Source organism: Lytechinus variegatus, chromosome 12 (genome assembly GCF_018143015.1).
Source record: "Lytechinus variegatus isolate NC3 chromosome 12, Lvar_3.0, whole genome shotgun sequence".
In the NCBI taxonomy this organism is placed as follows: domain Eukaryota; kingdom Metazoa; phylum Echinodermata; class Echinoidea; order Temnopleuroida; family Toxopneustidae; genus Lytechinus; species Lytechinus variegatus.
Window position 1 is genome coordinate 24,818,623 of NC_054751.1, and position 20,512 is coordinate 24,839,134.

The 20,512-nt window shown below is 35.4% G+C and overlaps 1 protein-coding gene across 1 annotated transcript in view; it reads right to left on the reverse strand.

Annotated features, from left to right (window-relative positions):
- Window positions 1–2,625, reverse strand: part of LOC121425149 — a 48,314-nt gene extending 45,689 nt beyond the window's left edge. Inside the window, exon 1 of the mRNA XM_041621146.1 lies at window positions 2,419–2,625. Within this exon, the coding sequence (XP_041477080.1) occupies window positions 2,419–2,470 (52 nt within the window). The 5' untranslated portion in view covers window positions 2,471–2,625. The remainder of the gene's footprint in view (window positions 1–2,418) is intronic.
- Between the last annotated feature and the right edge of the window lie 17,887 nt (window positions 2,626–20,512).

Consider the following 20,512-nt stretch of genomic DNA (forward strand, 5'->3'; position numbering starts at 1 on the left):
TCATGATTAAGGTCTACTTTTATTTGCATAACTATTTCAAAGTTCAGCGCAAATCATTTTTCACCAACTTTTCAAAAGTAAGTGGTGCTCACTCAAGCGGAAATATTTTTTGACAGTTATATCATCATTTGCTTAAATGGATCTGTACCCATGCTAAAATGTGGAAAAATCGTCAGGATATTACAAATAATTACAGGATTTTTTCTAAGTGTAAACTTTTTTTTGATACACACTGTAGTTAGAAATCTACTGCCAAACGCGGTTCATGGTGCGAGGTTGTATACTAATACTAACCTCGCAATACATGTGAGTGGTTCAGTGATTGCATTTAAGAATAGACTGGATAAGCATTGGGAGAAGATTGCCTATGGTTTTTAGTGATTTTCATTTCTCGTGAGTTTTTCATGGAATTTTTTGCTGTATACGATACCCCTGCCTCCCTGCCAGATAAGAACCGCATCAAATTTTGTCTGAAGGAGAGTGGCAATAGACTCTAGACATGATCAATGAACAGGCTGTCCTACATGACATCATTGGAGTAAACTAAAACCAATGTTAGTAAGTCTAACGTTAAGATCAGACCAGAAAAATGTTTGTAAAACTACATTTCTGAAGCTGAATTAACATTACTCCCTTATTTCATAACACCAGTAAAAAGACATAAAAATCGAGAAGAAATGGAACCTTCTTCCTTAAAAAATTGTTTTTCGCTGTCTCAGTCAGGGTGACCAGATTTCACAAAATGAAATACGGGACAGTTGACAAACGAAGATCAACAAAGAAGCCCACACAAAGTGTTAGACTTTTGATAAAATATAAAGAATCGGAAGGGAAGGTGAACGAAAGAATGAAGGAGAGAAAGGAGATGATTGAGAAGGAAAGAAAATAAAGGAAAACAGAAAAATAACAAAGTTAGAATAAAAGAAGGATGAAAGAAATAATAAGAGATAAAAAAAGGTTTCCGTCATTCTTTAAAATGAATATAGAAAGAAAGAAAAGAAAGGAAGGGGAGATGAATAAATGTCTGAAAGACAAAATAAAGGAGAGAATTAAAGGGGGAAAATGGAGAAAAAGAAGGAAAGAAATAATGAAGGAAATAAACATGTTTCCTTCATTCTTTGAAAGAAAGGAAAAAGAAAACTGGAAGGAAGGGAAAGATAGAAACAAAAGAAAGAATAAGAGAAAAGAATAAGAAGGGGGAAAAAGAAAGGAAGAAAGAGTGGAAGGGAAGAATGAAGGGAGGAGAGAACGAAAAAAAAGAAAATAATAATGGAAGGAGAGAGAGAACGAAAAGAAACAGGAGACGAAGAGAGAAGGAAGCCAAGGTAATTATAAGGAAAGAAAGAATGAAGGAAATAAAAAAGGATATTTGATAAAGAAGGAAAGTAAGAGAAAGAAGGAAAGAAAGAAAAATGAACAGAGAGAGAAAAGAAAATTCTAGGAAAGAAAGATAGGAAATAGATAGATAAATGGTTTATTAATATAAATCAAGACATCATTGAGGCTAAGGCCGAAGTGCGATGTATTCATAATTAATAAAGACACAAAAAATATTCAAACAATAACACAGATAATTACAAAATAAATAATACGGATAAAGTATGGTATTGAAAATAAAGATAGATGGAACAAAAAAGGGCAAGCAGAAAGGATCGGGTATATATAAAAGAAAGAAAAAGGGAAAAGTTCAAACTTCAAGTAAACAAAAAAATCCAATCATCTAATAAGAATCATAATTCGGTGGTTTTTTTTAATGTATTTTTAAAATTGAAAAAATAAAATGTTTTAGAAATGAATAAAATTTCAAAGTGAAACATATTGTTAAACTTAAAACTACATCGCGGCATCGTGCACACCAAGACTCAAAACGAAAGCTGAAACAGCTAGATCTATAAGAGTCAATAACTTGTTCCTCCGATTACATCTCCAAATCATTAATCTGAGAATCCATAGCATGATTATAAGAATTTCCCGCCGATTTTGTGATTATTTTGGTGGAAAAACTGTTTATCATGTGAGATTGTTTTCACCATTGAGAATTTGCTTCGATCCCACATGCCTAGTTATCGCAGCCTGCCATGGGGTAGCAAGAAATCACCGCAGAACTTGCAAAAGTTTACAGTAAATATCGATTTAATTGTTGTCACTGCTTCGTCAGCTGTTGGTTATTTAATGAAAGTTCGTCACTTCTAAATGTAACTACATTTTGTTCAATATTCTGAAATACGGGACAAATAGGCGGCCCGGGAAGGGTTTGTCAGGACGCCGGGACACAGGAGCAAAATACGGGACAATCCCGGGAAATACGGGACGTCTGGTCACCCTGGTGTCAGTTTCAATCAATGTCAATGACAGCTACCACCCCCCCCCCTCCCCCAGAGAAAACACCATTATCATTTCATGGGACTGTACACATACCGGTATCTCTTGCCCCTTCCGTCATTTGTGGTGGAGATGAAACAGGATTCATTAATGTCCATGAAGAGAAACCTGAATGTCGAATCGATCCAAGAAAGTTGTTATTTCTTCCAAGTCAATTTAATCAGCTGTAGATGTCCACGTACTGACGTAATAATGTAAAAATGTCAAGATACCAGTTTCATTTTTTGACAGCACAGGCACAGCCACAAAACCTTTTCCAGAGAGCAGCTGAGCTGATATGACTGCAGAGGTTGTAATGTTTGAAACAAGAGATGGCGCTAAACCTAGGGGGTGGAAACTCCGCTTCTGCATCCGGTCAGACATGGGGAAATTTTGGAAGGTCAAAAGTGCACACTGCTCCCATTTTTCGCGTACAAGGCTATGGACACCGCAACTTCATGGCACACCAGTGAAACAGAGGCGTGGTCATAAATTGGCCTGCGCGCACAGCGTAAAAATATGCAAATAAGCAAATTGTCACAAATTAGCATAATACGCGACGTGATTGAATATGAAATGTATTCATAGAGCTGCGTCTTTGGTAAATTCATGTCATTGATCATTCCCCCGTTCACCCCCCTCAAGGTATTCATTCATCTTTTCTTGTTTACATATTTTTTATTCTTTCGCGATTATTACTACATCAATTAATTCCCTTATTTATTTGCTAGATATTTCCCTGGAAGACATTTTGGAAGCTTACAAGAGATTCATTAGTAGGATTGAACTTAAGGGATCTGCTTGCTCTATTGGTGTTCATCACTGCCCATTATTTTCATTACACATCATGAATAGCCACAAATATTTGGTTATTATTAATTTTTTTTGGGGGGTGGGGTAAATACTTAAAATGATGAGAAAAATCTGAGCAAGAGAGCAATCAGGTCATTTTGTCTTTATTTTGAAATTGAAATGAACAATCTGGTGCAAATCTTATGAAGATTTTTTTTTAAAGTCTGAGTTTGGGATGGGAGCAAAAGAGAGCCCAGTACCCCCCATGTATTTGCTCTCATCAAGGCTATCTTAAAGGTCACTTCCAAATAAAATAAAAATTTTGTACCTGCCCACCCCCTATATTTCTCTATCGATTCCACCCCCCCCCCCCCTCTCTCTCTCTTCCACACACACACATTCCACATAATCATGTGAGCAAACAATTATTCTCATTTCATTTTAATTCCTATCCCACTTTTAAATCAAACTCATTCATGTCTTTAATTCGGCTGCACCTGAATGTCACAGTATGCCATGTTGCAATGGCTTTTATGGGCTATCTTGCCACGCATGTTATTTTGATACTAAATACCTGTTGTACTAGTATTATACCCATGGATACCCGACATACAGAATCAATCAATCAATCAGTAGCACTATCATATTCCAGTCATATAGAAGTAATCTTCAGTGCCATTTCATCACAACACAGTTTGGTAGCAATAACATCATCATCACATATCTTTCACGGAATATAAATTGGTGGATTAATTAAATCACGAATATCAAGATTAGAAAGTAATATTTCAAATTAAAATGTTTATTAATTAATAAATTTTTGAATACATGATAAAAATATTTTTTCTCTTTTTTCTCACCAAAGCATCAAATTACATCAGCAAAATGCCTATAATGAGTGCAAAAGAAATTGCAAGGATATTACAAGAGACGGGATGTATTTTTTTGGTAAAATCTAGAGAAAAAAAATTGAAAAAAAATAAGTATGTATATTCACTTACATAGTTATTGATAAGCCTTACATAGTCAATATAAGGGGGGCATCAAGGATGCCATTAATAAAAAGATTATCGATATACCTCTCAAAGTCAGTTACTCAAATATCAAATCATTATTTTAGCATTTGCTGACAAGAAATAGCCTGCTAATCTAATCGGGGACACTTCATAAAAAAAGGGGAGCACATTGCCACATTTCTCTAAAGAGTGCCTTCCCAAATCTGCACATTAGAAAATCAGTAACAAAGTTGCTTATTGTCTATTGTTGGGAAGTGCTGCTAGAGCTGTGTTCTATTTCCAACAAATTCTTTTATTTTCAGAGCTAATCTAGTTCATTATATGGGACATCGACAATACAGTGTTACAAAAACAAAGAGATTAAAAACGAAAAAAAAAATAGTACAACTTTTCACTTCCCCCAGAAAATGAATTCAACAGCTTAATGTCCAGCAATACATAGAGGTTCTTGTTTCATAAAGACTTCAATTATGGTAAATTGGCCCCAAATGTAACTAGCAACTAGCATGGGAACCCCAATTTTGATCTGTTGCTTTAATGTTTCCATAGTAATTACCAGAATTTCAAAGTTAGAATAGTAGTTAGTCTTAAAGGGGAGGTTTACCCTGACAAAAAGTTTATTGTAAAAACTGTAGAAAAAATAATAAAAAATATTGCCAAAGTTTTGAGAAAAATTCATCAAATAATTAAAAGATATTAGAATTTCAATTATTTGATTTGTGACATCATATGCGAGCAGCATTCATAAATAGTGAATGGTAAAAAATCAAATAAATGTCATTTTCTCAGAAAATTGAAAATGGTTTTCACTCTACCTTTTGTGTATCAATAGACAAATCATTTCATACCCGATCATGAATAGAAAACAAAATTAGGTCATCAGGAACCATACAAAATTTGAAATTCATACATTTTATATTACATAACACATGGGGCAGCTGCTCGTCTACTATGACGTCACAAATCCAAAACTTTGAACTCTAATAACTTTCTTACTTTTTAACGGATTTTCCTGAAACCTTCACCAATGTTTTTTTTACTAATTTTTCTGCTATTTTTACAACAAAGTTTTCTTCAGGGTGAACTTCCCCTTTAATGAATTGGGGTCCTGGACTGAGAGTGATTTCTTCGCCCTTTGTTCTGTCACATTGTTTTTATTATGCACATTTTTTCAATGAAAATCCATTATTTCTTATCACCTTTATATGTCTGTAGGCATGTATGTTACATAGCCCAGACCTCAGTAAAGGTCCATTCTGCATTGTTTAGATAACCAGAATACAACCTATCCCTTTCAAACTACTAATATTATTCAAAGTTCTTTCACTACCAGTATAAGTACTACATGTAGATGATTAGAACATTGATAAGGGGGGGGGGGATAAGTGTGCCCTTTGGAAAAATATTTTAATCTTGTGTGAAACCTATGGACCTAAATATCTATACTCCAATTAATTTTTTTTTCAACAGATGTGTAGTTTAAGCAGCATTCAATATGTATTGACACATTTATTTAAATTCATTCAAGTTTTTAAATCTGTAATTGCAATGAAGAAACTGCTTGTTATGAACCTGGCCTTCATATTTCTTCTTGATCTGCCCTGGTGATACTCAAACTGCTTGTGAAACCTGCATAGTAAACAAAAAGAGAAAGGAACAAAATGAGCTGCTGATATAAATTATTCTTACTCATCTAGTCCAGTTTATTTAGAAGTTTTAAACTTTTTATGAGCCCCTACTCTTCCATGCAATATTATTTAGAAAATGCACATGTAGTAACTTATGTTGCCAGATAAAAATCATAGATCACTATTATAGATCATTATTCATATAACTTTTTTTTATTAAGTGTGAAAACCCATTCAAATATATATATCGAAAGATTAATCTCAATATTTTGTCCTTTTATCTCTGTCTTCAGAGTAACCGAGTTTTAAAGTGAATTTATGTATGATAAATATAGCTAAAAGACATGGACAAGAAGTATGCATTGATGATAATGGAAATACTGGTGAATTTGAATCCAAAAGAACATTATCTCATCATGGAGCTTTACTTTATGGGATAACATGATTCAGAAAAAATAGTTTTTTTTATATTTTTATGAAAACAAGCATACCTGGCAAGCTTTTAGATCAGATATCCTGTTACTCATCAGATTGTACCTCTTGGTGATGTGCAAATGGTATTTGACTTTGTACTTCTGACTAGGCTGGGACTGCTAAGAACTGGAACCCATTGGATCTGCAATTCAATATACATACAATACTTTACAGTTAAACATTTCAAAAGTGATAAACAAAATTCCTCTCTTAAAACAATTTTTTCAGAGTTCCAGCTTTCAAAATTCCCAACACAAAAAAAGCAGGTCTTGACCAAAAACTAAATGGTTCAAGCATACGCGGCCTACTATAGTGAGGTCTTTTGTCAATCTTCAATATATATATACACCAAGCCAGCTTTGACAGATGTAGGATAATTATCGTTTGTGTAATGATATGGCTCTCGCTCATTCATCAGTGCGAGACAATTGTTAATTTTTTTGCACTCGTCTATAAACATGTCTGATTTGAATCTCTACATTAAGTGAGTTCCTCTTTAAGTTTGATTTTTATTTTAAAAAAGGGTTAGCTCACTTGCTGGCAGGTTTAAATGACCCTTTGCCTTTCACCACAAATATCAAGTGAGGACAATAAAGATAAATCAATTGGATCAGCTGCTCTCTCTGCTTAGCCTTATACTTAAACAATTCAAAATAGGGCACTATATATTTTCTCGGTTACAGCCCGATAGACCGCGGGTCCGATAGACCGCGGGTCCGTTAGACCGCGGGTCCGATAGACCGCGGGTCCGATAGACCGCGGGTCCGATAGACCGCGGGCCCGATAGACCGCGGGCCCGATAGACCGCGGGTCCGATAGTCCGCGGTGTGTGTAAAATTATCATCATGACAATATAGTGAAATCCATGTCATATAGAGGTCAAAAGGTCAATGATACGAGTCCATGGGGTTCTATAACGATGACCCACAGGACAATCGCCCCCTGACATCTACTTCAAGGAAAATATTATCCCCATATTTTTATCGTCGGGGACTGTTACCCCCCCCCCCCGGAAATATACCCTCTAGACGCCATACGGAGCCTCTAAAATGCCATCGACCTGACGACATGGCGAGATACTTTATCTTGCCATATCGACTAAATAAGCTTATTATGTCCGCATGGCGAGATACGTACGTTATCCTGCCAAGTCAGTCCACTTATAAAAAGTTATATGTCAACAGTCAACATGACGAGATATTGTATCTTGCCAAGTCGACTTAAATATGTTACATGTCAACATGGCGATTCATCGGGATTCTTGCCGGGACTTGTACACTTCATATCTCGCCATGTGGACATATCGACTTGACAAGATAGAATATATCGCTATGTCGAAATAATAAGCTTATTAATTACTTAGGCGGCGGAAGCGGGGGGGGGGGCTTTCCCCCTAAATTTTTAGTTCAGAACCTTTTTTTGGTCGTCAATCTCTTTTCTACGTCCCCCCTCCCTAAATTGAGGTAGACCACCCTAAAATATTTTTGCCCCCCCTAATTTTGGTTGATAACCTTCTTTTTTTTTCCTTGTCAAAATATTTTGGTGGTCCCTCCTAAAATTTTGGTTGATTTGCTTGTCAATTTTTTACCTGTGTCCATCCCAAAGTTTCAGGTGGATCCCCCTAAATGTTTTGCCTTCGGCCGCCAATGATTAATTAAGACATGGTAAGATAAAGTACCACGCCATGTCGTCACGTTAAGGCATTTTCACAATTATTATTTTCATAATTATCTGGGGCAATTGTCTGGAGAGTGAATTTCCGGGGGGGGGGTAACAGTCCCCGGCGGTAAAAAATATGGGGATAATATTTTCCTTGAAGTAGTTGTCAGGGGGTGATTGCCCTAATTGGGTTATTGTTATAGAACCCATGCAGGCGCGGATCCAGGATTTCGTGGGGAGGGAGGGGGAGCAAATTTGACCTGATGTTTGGCGCCCATGTGTACTTTTCGAAAAATGGCGCCTACTCCCTCCCGGTCAGACTAACTTAAATTATCTTATAATCACAAAAAAATAAAGACCACTTTTTAATGTGTTCTTGAAAAAAATCCATGAATACATAAATACCAAATGGTAGGGGGACACAGGGGCGGTTCCAGCCTTCGCCAATACGGGGGTGGGGCGGAAATTTGTTTCAGCCATATTTTCCCCGATCGGCAGCTCGAAGATAATTTTTGTTTGTTTCTTTGAAGGGGTAGTCCTTATTAGTCACTTCTTGGCTTTATTCTCATAAATTAATACATAATATCGTAATCCTCATTTATATGATGCGAGCGCGAAGCGCGAGCTAATTTTGGGGGAAATTTTATGTATTTTTTCCTAAAAGTTGAACTGATTCTGGGCAATGTTTGTTATCCTGAAAAGGACACATATGCAACTTAATAATTACTACGAACGGAAATCGCGAGGGGAAATGAACTGATGAAAAAGATACCTGTTAAATTTGATTTAACAATCAAATAATGCGAGCGCGAAGCGCGAGCTGAATCTCTTCGAAATTTTCACCCAAAGAAAGGAAATTCTAAGCACTTTTTATTAACTCAAGCAGAATAGGTATATGAGAAAACAATTAAATCAAGCGCGAAGCGCGAGCGGAAAATTTCTAGATTTAGTCCCATAATATTTACTGAACGAGACACTCTATTCATGATTTGTAAATCCTAAAAATATGAGTATTAATAATACGAGCGCAAAGCGCGAGCAAAAAAATTATACGTTTTGAACTGGTACCTGTTAAGGACTGCTTGCACTTAGCCATGAAGGCGTCACATATTTCAACAATCAAAAAATGCGAGCGCGAAGCGCGAGCTGAACATTTTTGAACATTTTTAAAGAAAGAATGGAAAATTTCAATCAGTTTTTGTAATCGTGAACAGGATAGCTATGTAATTTAACGATTGATGCGAGCGCGAAGCGCAAGCAGGAAAAAAATAAGATTTAGACCTAAAAGGGGGCCACTCTGTTCATGTTTTGTAAATCATCAAAAGGATGAGTAATATGGGGTCTTCCTACATTAATAATGCGAGCACAAAGCGCGAGCAGAAAATTTTTGATATTGTGATCTGAAACTGGATAATGATTTAAATCAGAGAACAAGTTGGGTATCTGAATAAACATGCGCGAGCGTGTTTCATATTTAGACCTAGAATCTAGGCATTCTAAATACTCATTTAATCATGAAAATCATGAAAATTTGATAGTCCGATCTGAAAAAAGAGAGTCAATTTCAGCTTTATATTTCTAGCACTTTGTAGAAAAATTGTAAGGTGGATATGGATCGCACTTAAAAAAGAGCCGATATCATTATTACTTTGAGTTTTGACATATATAGGACCGGGACATCCTTACGACATGCCATCATATGAAAATGATGACTATCTTCCTATTCATCTTGCTAAGCGCGAGATGAAACAAAGGGACAATTTAATTATTAAATAATATTGATATCATATTTATTAATGCCTAATGAGGGCACGAAATCTGATGATATCATGGCATAAAAACTGGACATTTCACTTTTGTGATTATGAATAGGATGCATCAGTTAATATATTTTTAACCATTAATGCGAGCGCAAGTCGCGACCTATAATTTTTGATAAACTGTCATGAAAAGGGGATTTTAAGTAGTTTGTTGTATAAACTATATTGAAACATTTATATAACTCGCCAATCAAAATGCGAGCGTGCAGCACGCTAGCTGATGCGTCTTAACAATCAGACAAGAAAAGGGATATTTTGAAAACTTTATGGAATACACGAAAATATAGGTACATGATAAATCAAAATTTGCGAGCGCATAGCGCAAGCAGCAAATGTTAACATTCAAACCATAAAATTGACATTTTTACAGAGCACTTTTTAAAAACCAATTTGTAAATTACACAAAATAATGAAAGTTCGATTTCCGAGGTGAAATATATATGTGTTGTATATTGACTTCCAAACTTGATATTCGAACTACATATTGAACAAGATATGTAAATCACCTAATAAGCAATGCGAGCGCGAAGCGCGAGCGAAATTAAGTTTTATATAGTTGCACGAAAGATTCTTTTTATTTTCCAAGTCTTCCCCTCATCTTATTTCATGCCTTCGTCGTCCTTCTCTTCCTTTTCTCCTCCTTTTTCCTTCTTTCCTTCCTTTTTTTTTCTTCTTTTGCTCCGCCAAGGGGGGGGGGAGCTCGGCCCCCTGGATCCGCCTATGGGGACAAGGGGCGGGAAAATATGACAAGCAAAAAAAAGGTTATCATCGCCAAAGTAAGGTCATCTTGTCCCAAAATACATGTTTTATTTCGATTTAGAATAATGTATTTCTATGATTATAAAGGACCAAAATAGTAGGGGAAATTTTATATTGTGTCCCCCCGACTATTTTGAGTAGGTGGGACACGTACCCCCCCCCCCTTTCCCCCTGGGATTTCCGCCCATGATGTAATATCAATGGGAGCGCGAAGCACGAGTGATTTTGGGGGGTTTCAATTTGGTTTAACTTCTCACCAGATTAGGCCCTACTAGAATATTGTGAACCGGAGCTGTAGTTTCTGTACTGTTGTTTTAGTATACCCTTCAATATTATTAATGATAACCTCTAGGGAATATGCAATCTCGACTAATTATCCTCATCAGTGGCGTATTTATTCAGCATGGGTGCAGGGGGGGGGGGCCGAGGGCACCAAGATATACAAATAGATGAAATGGGGGTAGACTTTAAAGAAAATCTGAGATTTTATTCTTGAAAAACACATTGAGGTATCTCACAAGGCCTAAATAAATATGAGAACCCGAAGCGCGATCTGATTTTTTTTCCCTGTATTTTATCTTGGAAGCCTAAGTCAGGGGCGGACCCAGCTTCTGCCAATGGGGGAGGGGCCATTTTTTCACCCATATTTTCCCCGATCGGCCGCTCAAAGTTGATTTGTCCAAGTGCCGTAATGAGCCAACAATTTCGAGGGGGCTCGATATGGCGTATCGCATAAAATTAATAAGAAGTTGGCAGTGAGCGAAGCGAGCAAGCAAATATGTTGACACTTTTATTACAAAAATACAAGGTTGTGATAGTATTATAGATTTTGACATAATATTTGGAAAATAATAGTATATTTCATCCTAATATCCCTTTCATTTCTCTCTATTTTTTCTTAGCGTTGATTCTCTCTTTTTTGTTGGGGGGAGGGGGCAAACGCCCATGTCCTAACAGTCATTTCCTAGATTTACTTTATAAGCAACATAAATGTGTTATAATCTCATAAGCCATATGCAAGCTAAAAATTAAATTTCATGTATATTGTCCTAAAAATTTAACATTCTGGGGCAATGTTTGTGGACCTGAACAGGACGCGTATGTAACTAGATAATTACCACGAGCGCGAAGCGCGAGCAGAAATGTTACATATTATGGCCTGGTCGAAAAGTTAGCCATTAAGACGATACATATTTCAACGATTAAACTGAACATTTTTTATATTCCAACCTAAAAAGATGAGATTTCAAATCCCCCAATGGGACATTCGACATTCATTTCCATCTCTCTCTTTCTTATCTTTCTTCCCATCTTTCTCTCTTTTAATATTATTCTCTTCCTATTTTTTCTTCTTCTTTTCCCCCTTTTCCTTTCTTTTCTTTTCTTTCTTTTCCCTCTTCCCCTTTTTTCTCTTTCCCCATTACTTATCCCTCTTTCTTTTTCTTTCCTTTCCCCTTTTTTCTCTTTTAATCTTTTTTCTTCTCTCTCTCCCCCTTCCACTCCCTCTCTTTATTCTCTTCTTTTCCCCTCTTCCTCTATCTCTCTCTTTCTTATATTTCTTCCCATCTTCCTCTCTATTTAAATATTCTTCTCTTCCTTCCTCTTTTTTTCTTCTTCTTTTTCCTCCTTTTCTTTCTCCTTTCTATTCTTGTCTTCCTTTTCCCTCCTCTCTTTTTTCTCTTCTTTCCCCTGTTCTTCTCCCTTTTTCCTTGTCTTTCCTTTCCCCCTCTTACTCTCTTTTCTATTATCTTCTTTTCCCATCTTCCTCTCTCTTTTTATTCTCTCCTTTTCCCCTCTCCCCCTCTTTTTTTGAGCTGGGGGGGGGGGTGAGGCAGTTCCCCCTCGCCCCCATGGATCCTCACCTGATAGAACCCCATGGTCTTGTATCATTTGACCTTTGGACCTCTCGATGACATTTGATATATCTGATCATAATTTTACACGCACTGCGGACTATCGGACCCGCGGTCTATCGGACCCGCGGTCTAACGGACCCGCGGTCTATCGGACCCGCGGACTATCGGACCCGCGGTCTATCGGACCCGCGGTCTATCGGGATGTCCCCATTTTCTCAACCCTTCCAAAAAACAATTGAGCAGTTTGAACCCTGACAAATAAATGTTGCCCCCCCCCCCCGAAAAAAAAGAATCATTAAACTCCGTTGCTAGGCTTATTATATTTTAGTCCAATGGTCCAGCCACGAACTGAAATAAAGTTAACTTAAATATTTGTAGAAAAAAAGTCAAACTAGACAGATCTAGAATTTTATTTTTTAAAATCTATGTTCAAGTTAGACCTATCCTAGGGCCTTACTTTTATTTAAAAAAAGAAAAACGTTAATATCTGTCTCAAATCATTTCTTTTCTCTTTTTCCTTATGTAAAAGAAGGAAAGAAAATGTTAAAAGATGTTTACAATAACTGATTAGAATACTCAAAGCTGAACCAAAGTATTATAAAAGTATGACAGCAAGTCTTGGATGGAATGAAATAAAAAAAAATGATGACAAAAAAAAATGTTTAATTACAGTTGTTTTGATATCAAGTCATTTTTAGAAAGAAGTGTTGAAAAGATATAGTTAGGATTTCATTGATTGAGGAAGAAAAAATCACTTCACATAATCTCTTTACATATAGATATAAAATTACAAAAGAATTATTTAGGTCTTAATTCCCATACTTGTATTTGTATAGATAATGGGGTATGATTTCGTCTAACAGCTCCAAACGCATGCATAAATAATCTCTTTTCTTCTCTTAATGCAACTAATAATTCCAAATAAGGAATACTCACTTGTTAAATGTATCTGATAAAATGCATGCATAATATTTTGCGTGTCAATATTTTGGTCTTCTATTTCCATGAAATGTTGTTGAGGTCAACTATAAGTAAATGATTTTTTTTTATGTTGGAGTGCCTTTCCTCAAATGAAAAAAATGGAAAAAGCTGGTGCTGTTATTTGCGTATTGCATTCCTCTTGCATTTGTAACAAAAAATATAGACATTTCAAACGATTCTACAAAATCTGATGTAGAGGTTTAATGTCTCGGACATGAGTCCATTATTTTTTGTTATTCCATCAACAAGGATATGTTTGACGTATATAGAAAACGCATTAAAGAAATGATATATGACGGTATCGAGAGAGTTGAGATACATAGATTTCATTCAATTCTTTTTTCATGTTATATAATTTTGTTTACATCAGATATAAAATCAAGAAAAAAAAATATAAGGCACACTCATTTGTATATAGGTGTATATATACATGTTTATAATGTATTCGCATGACACTTGCATGTCTATTTTTTAAGTCCTTGAAAGGTTTGCGAGGCCAAGTGTAAAGGAGTTTTTTTTTCTTTTACCTATATTCAGTGCCTTTTCTCTGATTAAAAAAGGTCTAGTGGCATGAATAACGGGTTTCAATTGCTTGGAGTAGCTTGACCTTTATTTAAACTGCTCAGTTCATCATTGACCTGCTCTAATATGCAATGTGCTTGTTTCATATTTATGAATAATTATGATAATGACAAATTGCAGTTTAGAGGATAATGGAAAATAAAACCATAAAATCTTAGATGTTTTATTATTAAGGCTTGTTTAAATAATTTCATTAATCAATGAAAAAAGGGTTAATCAGCAGGAGTTTTTTTTGTAATTCACATCCTTACAGGGGAAAAAGAAGCTAATTCAATGTTAAATTGAGTTGAATAAATTATTTTTTTCTATAAAGTTTGCATTTGTCATAAACCTGTAAAGCATTTTTATTCAGAGTGTTTCTAATTTAAGCAAGATGAATAATTTGTACATACACCAAATGCGAAATTAAGTAGACGATGTACCACTTTGATTTTAGATTAAGAATATTGTTGTAAAATTCGAACATTGACTCTTTTCACCTCCATTTACTTTACTGGGAAGTCTGCCCTGAATTGTTTGCATCAATGACTATGCCACTTTAAGTATTGTTATAGGGAGGCTTCCCATCTTCGTTATTATCTATGGGAGCTCACCCATGTTCGTTATGCGTCTGTTAAGAACGCAAAGGTTAACATTCAGTAGACATTGTATATATGTAAATGTTAACCTGTTGAATCTTTGTTTGTTTGTAGATTTTTTCTTGTTCTCTTTGTGTGTAACCAGTTTTTCTTCATCGAATTCTTCTCTCCAGGTCTTTGCCTCGTCTACACTCACGTGCAAGCGGTATCCATGGTCCCCACAGGAAGCTCCGTTTTTCATTTCGTGTTATTCTCACAAAATTCCCGGTCATTGAAAATCAACCTTTTGCAATGTTGAATGATGATGAGTTATACCATTTGTTTAGGCCGAATACTGAAACCCAACAGAAAAATTGCAACCTGCCGTATTTTGAAAACCTTGTATCCAAGGAAATGAATTTAGCTGTAGACTTAAACGATAATAATGACAATAATTATCACAGTTCAAATTACTTTACCATAAATCAATTTAAATCTCCGGAAAAGTCAGCGAATACATTTTCAATCATGCACATGAATATAAGGAGCCTGAGCTGCAACTTCGATAATTTACGTCTTTTAACTGATACATCTCCACAAACGAATTTGTCTGTAATCGCGTTAACCGAGACATGGTTATCTCAGGAATCTAATACTCTATACTCACTTCCTGGTTATACCTTTGTAGAAAATAATAGAGCTAATAGGAGAGGAGGAGGGGTGGGTCTCTATATTAATGAAAAATTAGAATATTTCATACATACAGATCTTAATTGTATGAATGAATTTGCTGAATCTATTGTTATTGAAATTCAAATCCAAAAATCTAAAAACATTATTATAGCGGTATTTTATAGACCTCCCAACTCCAACACACATATTTTTTTAGAATACTTACAAGATTTTCTACAAAATCCAGTTTTTATAAATAAAGATTGTTATATAGCAGGAGATTTCAACATAGATATATCTAATACTAACCATAATGCCTCACAAGAATTTTTGGACATAATGATATCCTCATCTTTTTTACCTTTAATTACAAAACCAACCCGGGTTACTAACCAATCTGCAACTCTTATTGATAATATTTTTTGTAATGTTACTCCTTTACCCGAGTCGGGAATTATTTTATCTGATATCTCAGACCATTTTCCGATATTTTCAAGAGTCCCGTTTAGTTTAACAAAAAATCATTCCCCGCAGCATAAGTTCCGAAAAGTAACGCCAAATAATATAGCAAGGTTTAAAGAAGGTCTAGAAGACACTGACTGGTCTGAGGTGTTCGGTTCGCAAGATACCAATACTGCATATAATATATTCATTAAAAATTTAACCACACACTTAGATAGACACGTACCACTAGTCAATAAATGCTACAATTATAAAAAGAGTCCAAGACTTCCTTGGATATCGAAATCAATATTACGGTCAATAAATCGTAAAAACAATTTATACTATGCCGACAAAATAAATCGTTCAGAGAAGTCGCATCGCAAATACACCATGTATAAAAATACCCTCACAAAAATTTTGCGCAGCGAAAAACGAAAATACTTCACAAACCAATTAATTCATTTCAAGCATGATATAAGAAAAACATGGCAAACTATAAACAATGCCTTGAATAAGTATAGCGTAAAATCGGACATAAGAACAATAAAACACAATGATATCGAAATTCATGATTCTGCGCGGATAGCTGACATATTCAATCAATATTTTTCACAGATCGGAAAAAATCTAGCCGACAATATACCATTAACACAAAAGAAATTTACCGATTTCACTCACCGACCAAATCCTAATTCTCTTTTTCTATTACCAGTGCATAGGAATGAAATAATAGATACAGTGAATAATTTAAAAAACAAAAAGAGTTGTGGTCATGATGGTATTGATAATATTTTATTAAAAAATATCATAGAATATATTGTTGATCCTTTAGTACACATATTTAATCTATCCTTAATCAATGGCGTCGTTCCCGACAATATGAAAATATCTAAGGTAATACCTGTGTACAAAAAAGGAGATAAGAATAATGTATGTAACTATAGACCGATATCTTTATTGCCTACTCTATCAAAGATTCTAGAAAGAGTGATATATACAAGACTATTAGAATTTTTGAATAAATATAACATAATTTCTGACTTTCAATTTGGATTCCGCCAAAAGCATAGTACTTCTCATGCCACTCTTTCATTTGTTGAAAAAATCACAAAAGCTATTGATAACTTTGAACATACAGTAGGTGTTTTTCTGGACCTCTCCAAGGCCTTTGACACTATAAATCATGAAATACTACTATACAAACTTGAAAATTACGGAATCCGTGGAAAGGCCTTGGAGTGGTTCAGGAATTACCTAATAAACCGTAAACAGTTTGTTCACATAAATGAACACAATTCTTCTCTACTAAAGGTTAATTGGGGTGTTCCTCAAGGCAGCATACTGGGCCCACTTTTATTTTCGATCTATGTAAATGACATTCACAATTCTTCGACAATGTTATCTTATATTCTTTTTGCAGATGATTCAAATGTACTTTATTCTCATCCTAATCCCGATATTTTAGTCAATATATTGAACATTGAACTGGAGAAACTAGTACAATGGATAAGATCTAATAAATTGTCAATCAATGTACAAAAAACGAAATGTATGCTTTTCAGCAATTCTTTAGATAAATTACCATACGATATTAAATTGGACAACGCTGACATTGAAGTGGTCACTACAACAAAATTTTTAGGTCTGATAGTAGACAACAATTTATCTTGGAAAACACACATTGATTTTATATGCCGTACAATTTCACGCAATATTGGTGTTATAAATAAGGTCAAGTTTTTTCTTCCAACTTCCTCCCTAAAAATGCTTTATTCAACATTAATTTTACCCTATCTAAACTACGGGATAATTGTCTGGGGAAATACACATACATCATATCTAGAACGAATATTACTTTTACAGAAAAAGGCATTGCGCGTTATTTTTAATATGTCCTGGAGATCCCACACAGACCAATTGTTTATTGACAATAAAATCTTAAAAGTAAAAACATTATATCAATATAACTTGGGTCAATTTATGTATCAATTAAATAATAATATGCTACCATCAATCTTTGATTCTTCGTTTAATAAAAACAAAACTATTCATAAATACCCTACACGTCAATCCGAGGAATTTCATTTTCCTCTACCCCGGACAATTCTTGCCAAATCCATCTTCACTTTCGAAGGCCCTCGACTTTGGGGCACTCTTGATAATACTATCAAAGATTCCCCAAGCCTAAATTCTTTTAAATTTAAGTTGAAAAAGTTTCTCCAAGACACTCGTTAGTTTTTTTAACTCTTCATCACTCATACATTATATTTTTCATATATACTCAGCACTACGAGCAGTGAAATATGATATTTTTCGTTCTCCTGTTCTGTAAATTCGCCTTGAGTGTTGGGGCAAGAATCTGGAGACCACTGATCTTGCTATTTTCTCTCTTTTTCTATTTCTTTCTTTTTATTTCTTTTAAATTATTCATTCAGATAGATTTAAGTTCAAATTTCTACTATGTTGGGTTTGTGCTTTTGTTTACGTGTGTTATAGGAGGCTGCATCCTACAAGCTTCGCTTTTTAGCAGCCTCCTCCGTTTCCGACCTGTTATCTTGATTATTATACATAATAAGTTTCTTTGTTTTATTGATTATAATTATATCAAGATGTATGTAACAAAACTATTGCAAATGTTAATGATTGTTGGAAATGGAAAATAAATGAAATGAAATGAAATGAGCATGGCAAAATGTACCAATATCATTCCAAACAGATTCAGTTTATTTAGATTTAATTTCATTTCATTTTAAATGCAGATAATTATATTGAAATAGCGGTGTCGAAAAATCAGTACTAGGCCCATGGCCTATAACTTCAAATTTCAACTCAAGCTTGTTTGACAATTAATTTCCAACACCTAATGACCTAGCCTACATCGGCAATTTCGCAGCCGGCTGGCACCGGCGATATCAAAGTCCGCATCCCGCTCTGGCTATATGGTACGGTACCGTATTTGGCTTAATTTTGATGCAGCTTTGCCGTTAAACAAGTCCACATCTACCCCTGATATTTGACAATAAGAACTGAAATACAGATTTAATAAGGGCGGACATGAAGCATCCCAATTAACAAACTTAGTTCTACGAAGAACTATGTTATTTTCTGAGAAAATATGTCAGTCAGATTTCAGACTAATTTAGGATCAGGACAGGAAAAAGAAATGGAAATATGGAAATTGTGGTTTGCGTTGTAAACTGCACGTAAAGCCATGCATGCGACGCCGAACCCCAGCAAACACACTACAATTTTAATTAGGATCAAAGTAAGGAATTGAACTTAACTTACTTTTATTCCTATGGAATGTCATTAGATTGATATTAATGTTTCCTCCAAGATTTTCTGCTCCTTTGAAGTTCACTCAGAAATCATGATTTCGAACATCAATTCTAAAAACAGATAATTAGACTTGCTATTGTATTTGAAAAAGTTGAATTTCGCAGAATCAAAAAGAACGACACTTCGCACAGATATCGTAGGGAATTGTGGGACGGAAAAAAAATGTTTAATGCATGAGACATGAATAAAACATTAGCGTTTTATCCAATCATACAAGTGCATTGTGCGTATTTTGACGTCATTACTCATGAATTAAACATTGACCTTCCAAAATCAACCTTCAAATTGGACAAATGGCAGCCATGTTTGTTATGTACAAAACCTATGGAAAATCAAAAACGCGCAAAAAGAGTTGCCTCTCTAGCTCCCTTCGGGAGCTTACGTATACGTAAGATCGTATCTCTGTGCATTGATAGTGAGGTGCGGCCGTGGCCGACTGTTCTAGAAAAAACACACTCGATAGGTCCGGGTTCGATAATTCTCGGGCTCCCAGCAGCATTAGCGTACCTAAGTGGGGGGCAGACTGCCCTCTGATGAGTCACAACTCATGCAAGGGACGTACCCCTGCCCCCCCCCCCCTGACGAGTCACAAGTGATCCCTGACGAGCGACAAGTAGCCCCCTCTTTTGAACTTGAAGACCTTTTTTTTTTTTTTTTTGCTTGTCATTTTTTTTCTGGCGCGAAATTTCCTTTATTTGAGGTTGAAGACCTTGTCAAATTTTTGGCGGACGATTTTGCCCCCCCCCCTTTGGAAAATCCTGGGTACGCCACTGCCCAGCATCTTTTTTTCTCCAACATTTATGGCATTTAAAGTGTGCTTGTATCTTAAAAAAAAATAATAAAACAACAATAATAGGCCTAACATGCCTAATAATGAAATTATTAAAACGAAGACCACGAGAGCACGGCATTTATATTGTATTGTGTGAAACAGAAAATTGTTCAGAACTCCTTTGTGCAGCATTAATGTGTTGAATAAAATTAAAAAAAAAGAAAAGGTAATACTTCCTGCTAGCTGGGGCTCACCCTTTATTATCTTCATCGTCACCATCTTTATCGTCACCATCATCATCATCATCCTCATCATCATCGTTATCATCAGCATCATCACCATCATCATCATCATCACATCATCATTATCATCATCATCATCGTCACCATCTTCATCCTCATCATCGTCACCAACATGATAATGATAATGTTGGTGATAAAACGACGCGTCGTTGTCTCAAACATCGCCATCACCATCAACATCGTCATCATCATCATCAGTTCGCATATTTACACCGTAATATAGACTATTAACATCTGATATTATTTCCCCAAAGTAAATAATTACCAGACACTCTCCACACAACTCGACTTTGAGGGATTTTTTTCGCTGTTTTTACTTGTTCACTTTTTTTTCATTCCATAGGCTACTCTTTGACATGGGGGAATTATGCTCATGAGGTAGCATCTACTTATATCATCCATGGATTCTATACATGCTACATCAAAACAAAAACAAAATTTCTCTGAAATGGAAGTTTCACACTGCACAGCAAAAAACTGTGGTGTTAACCGGTGTAC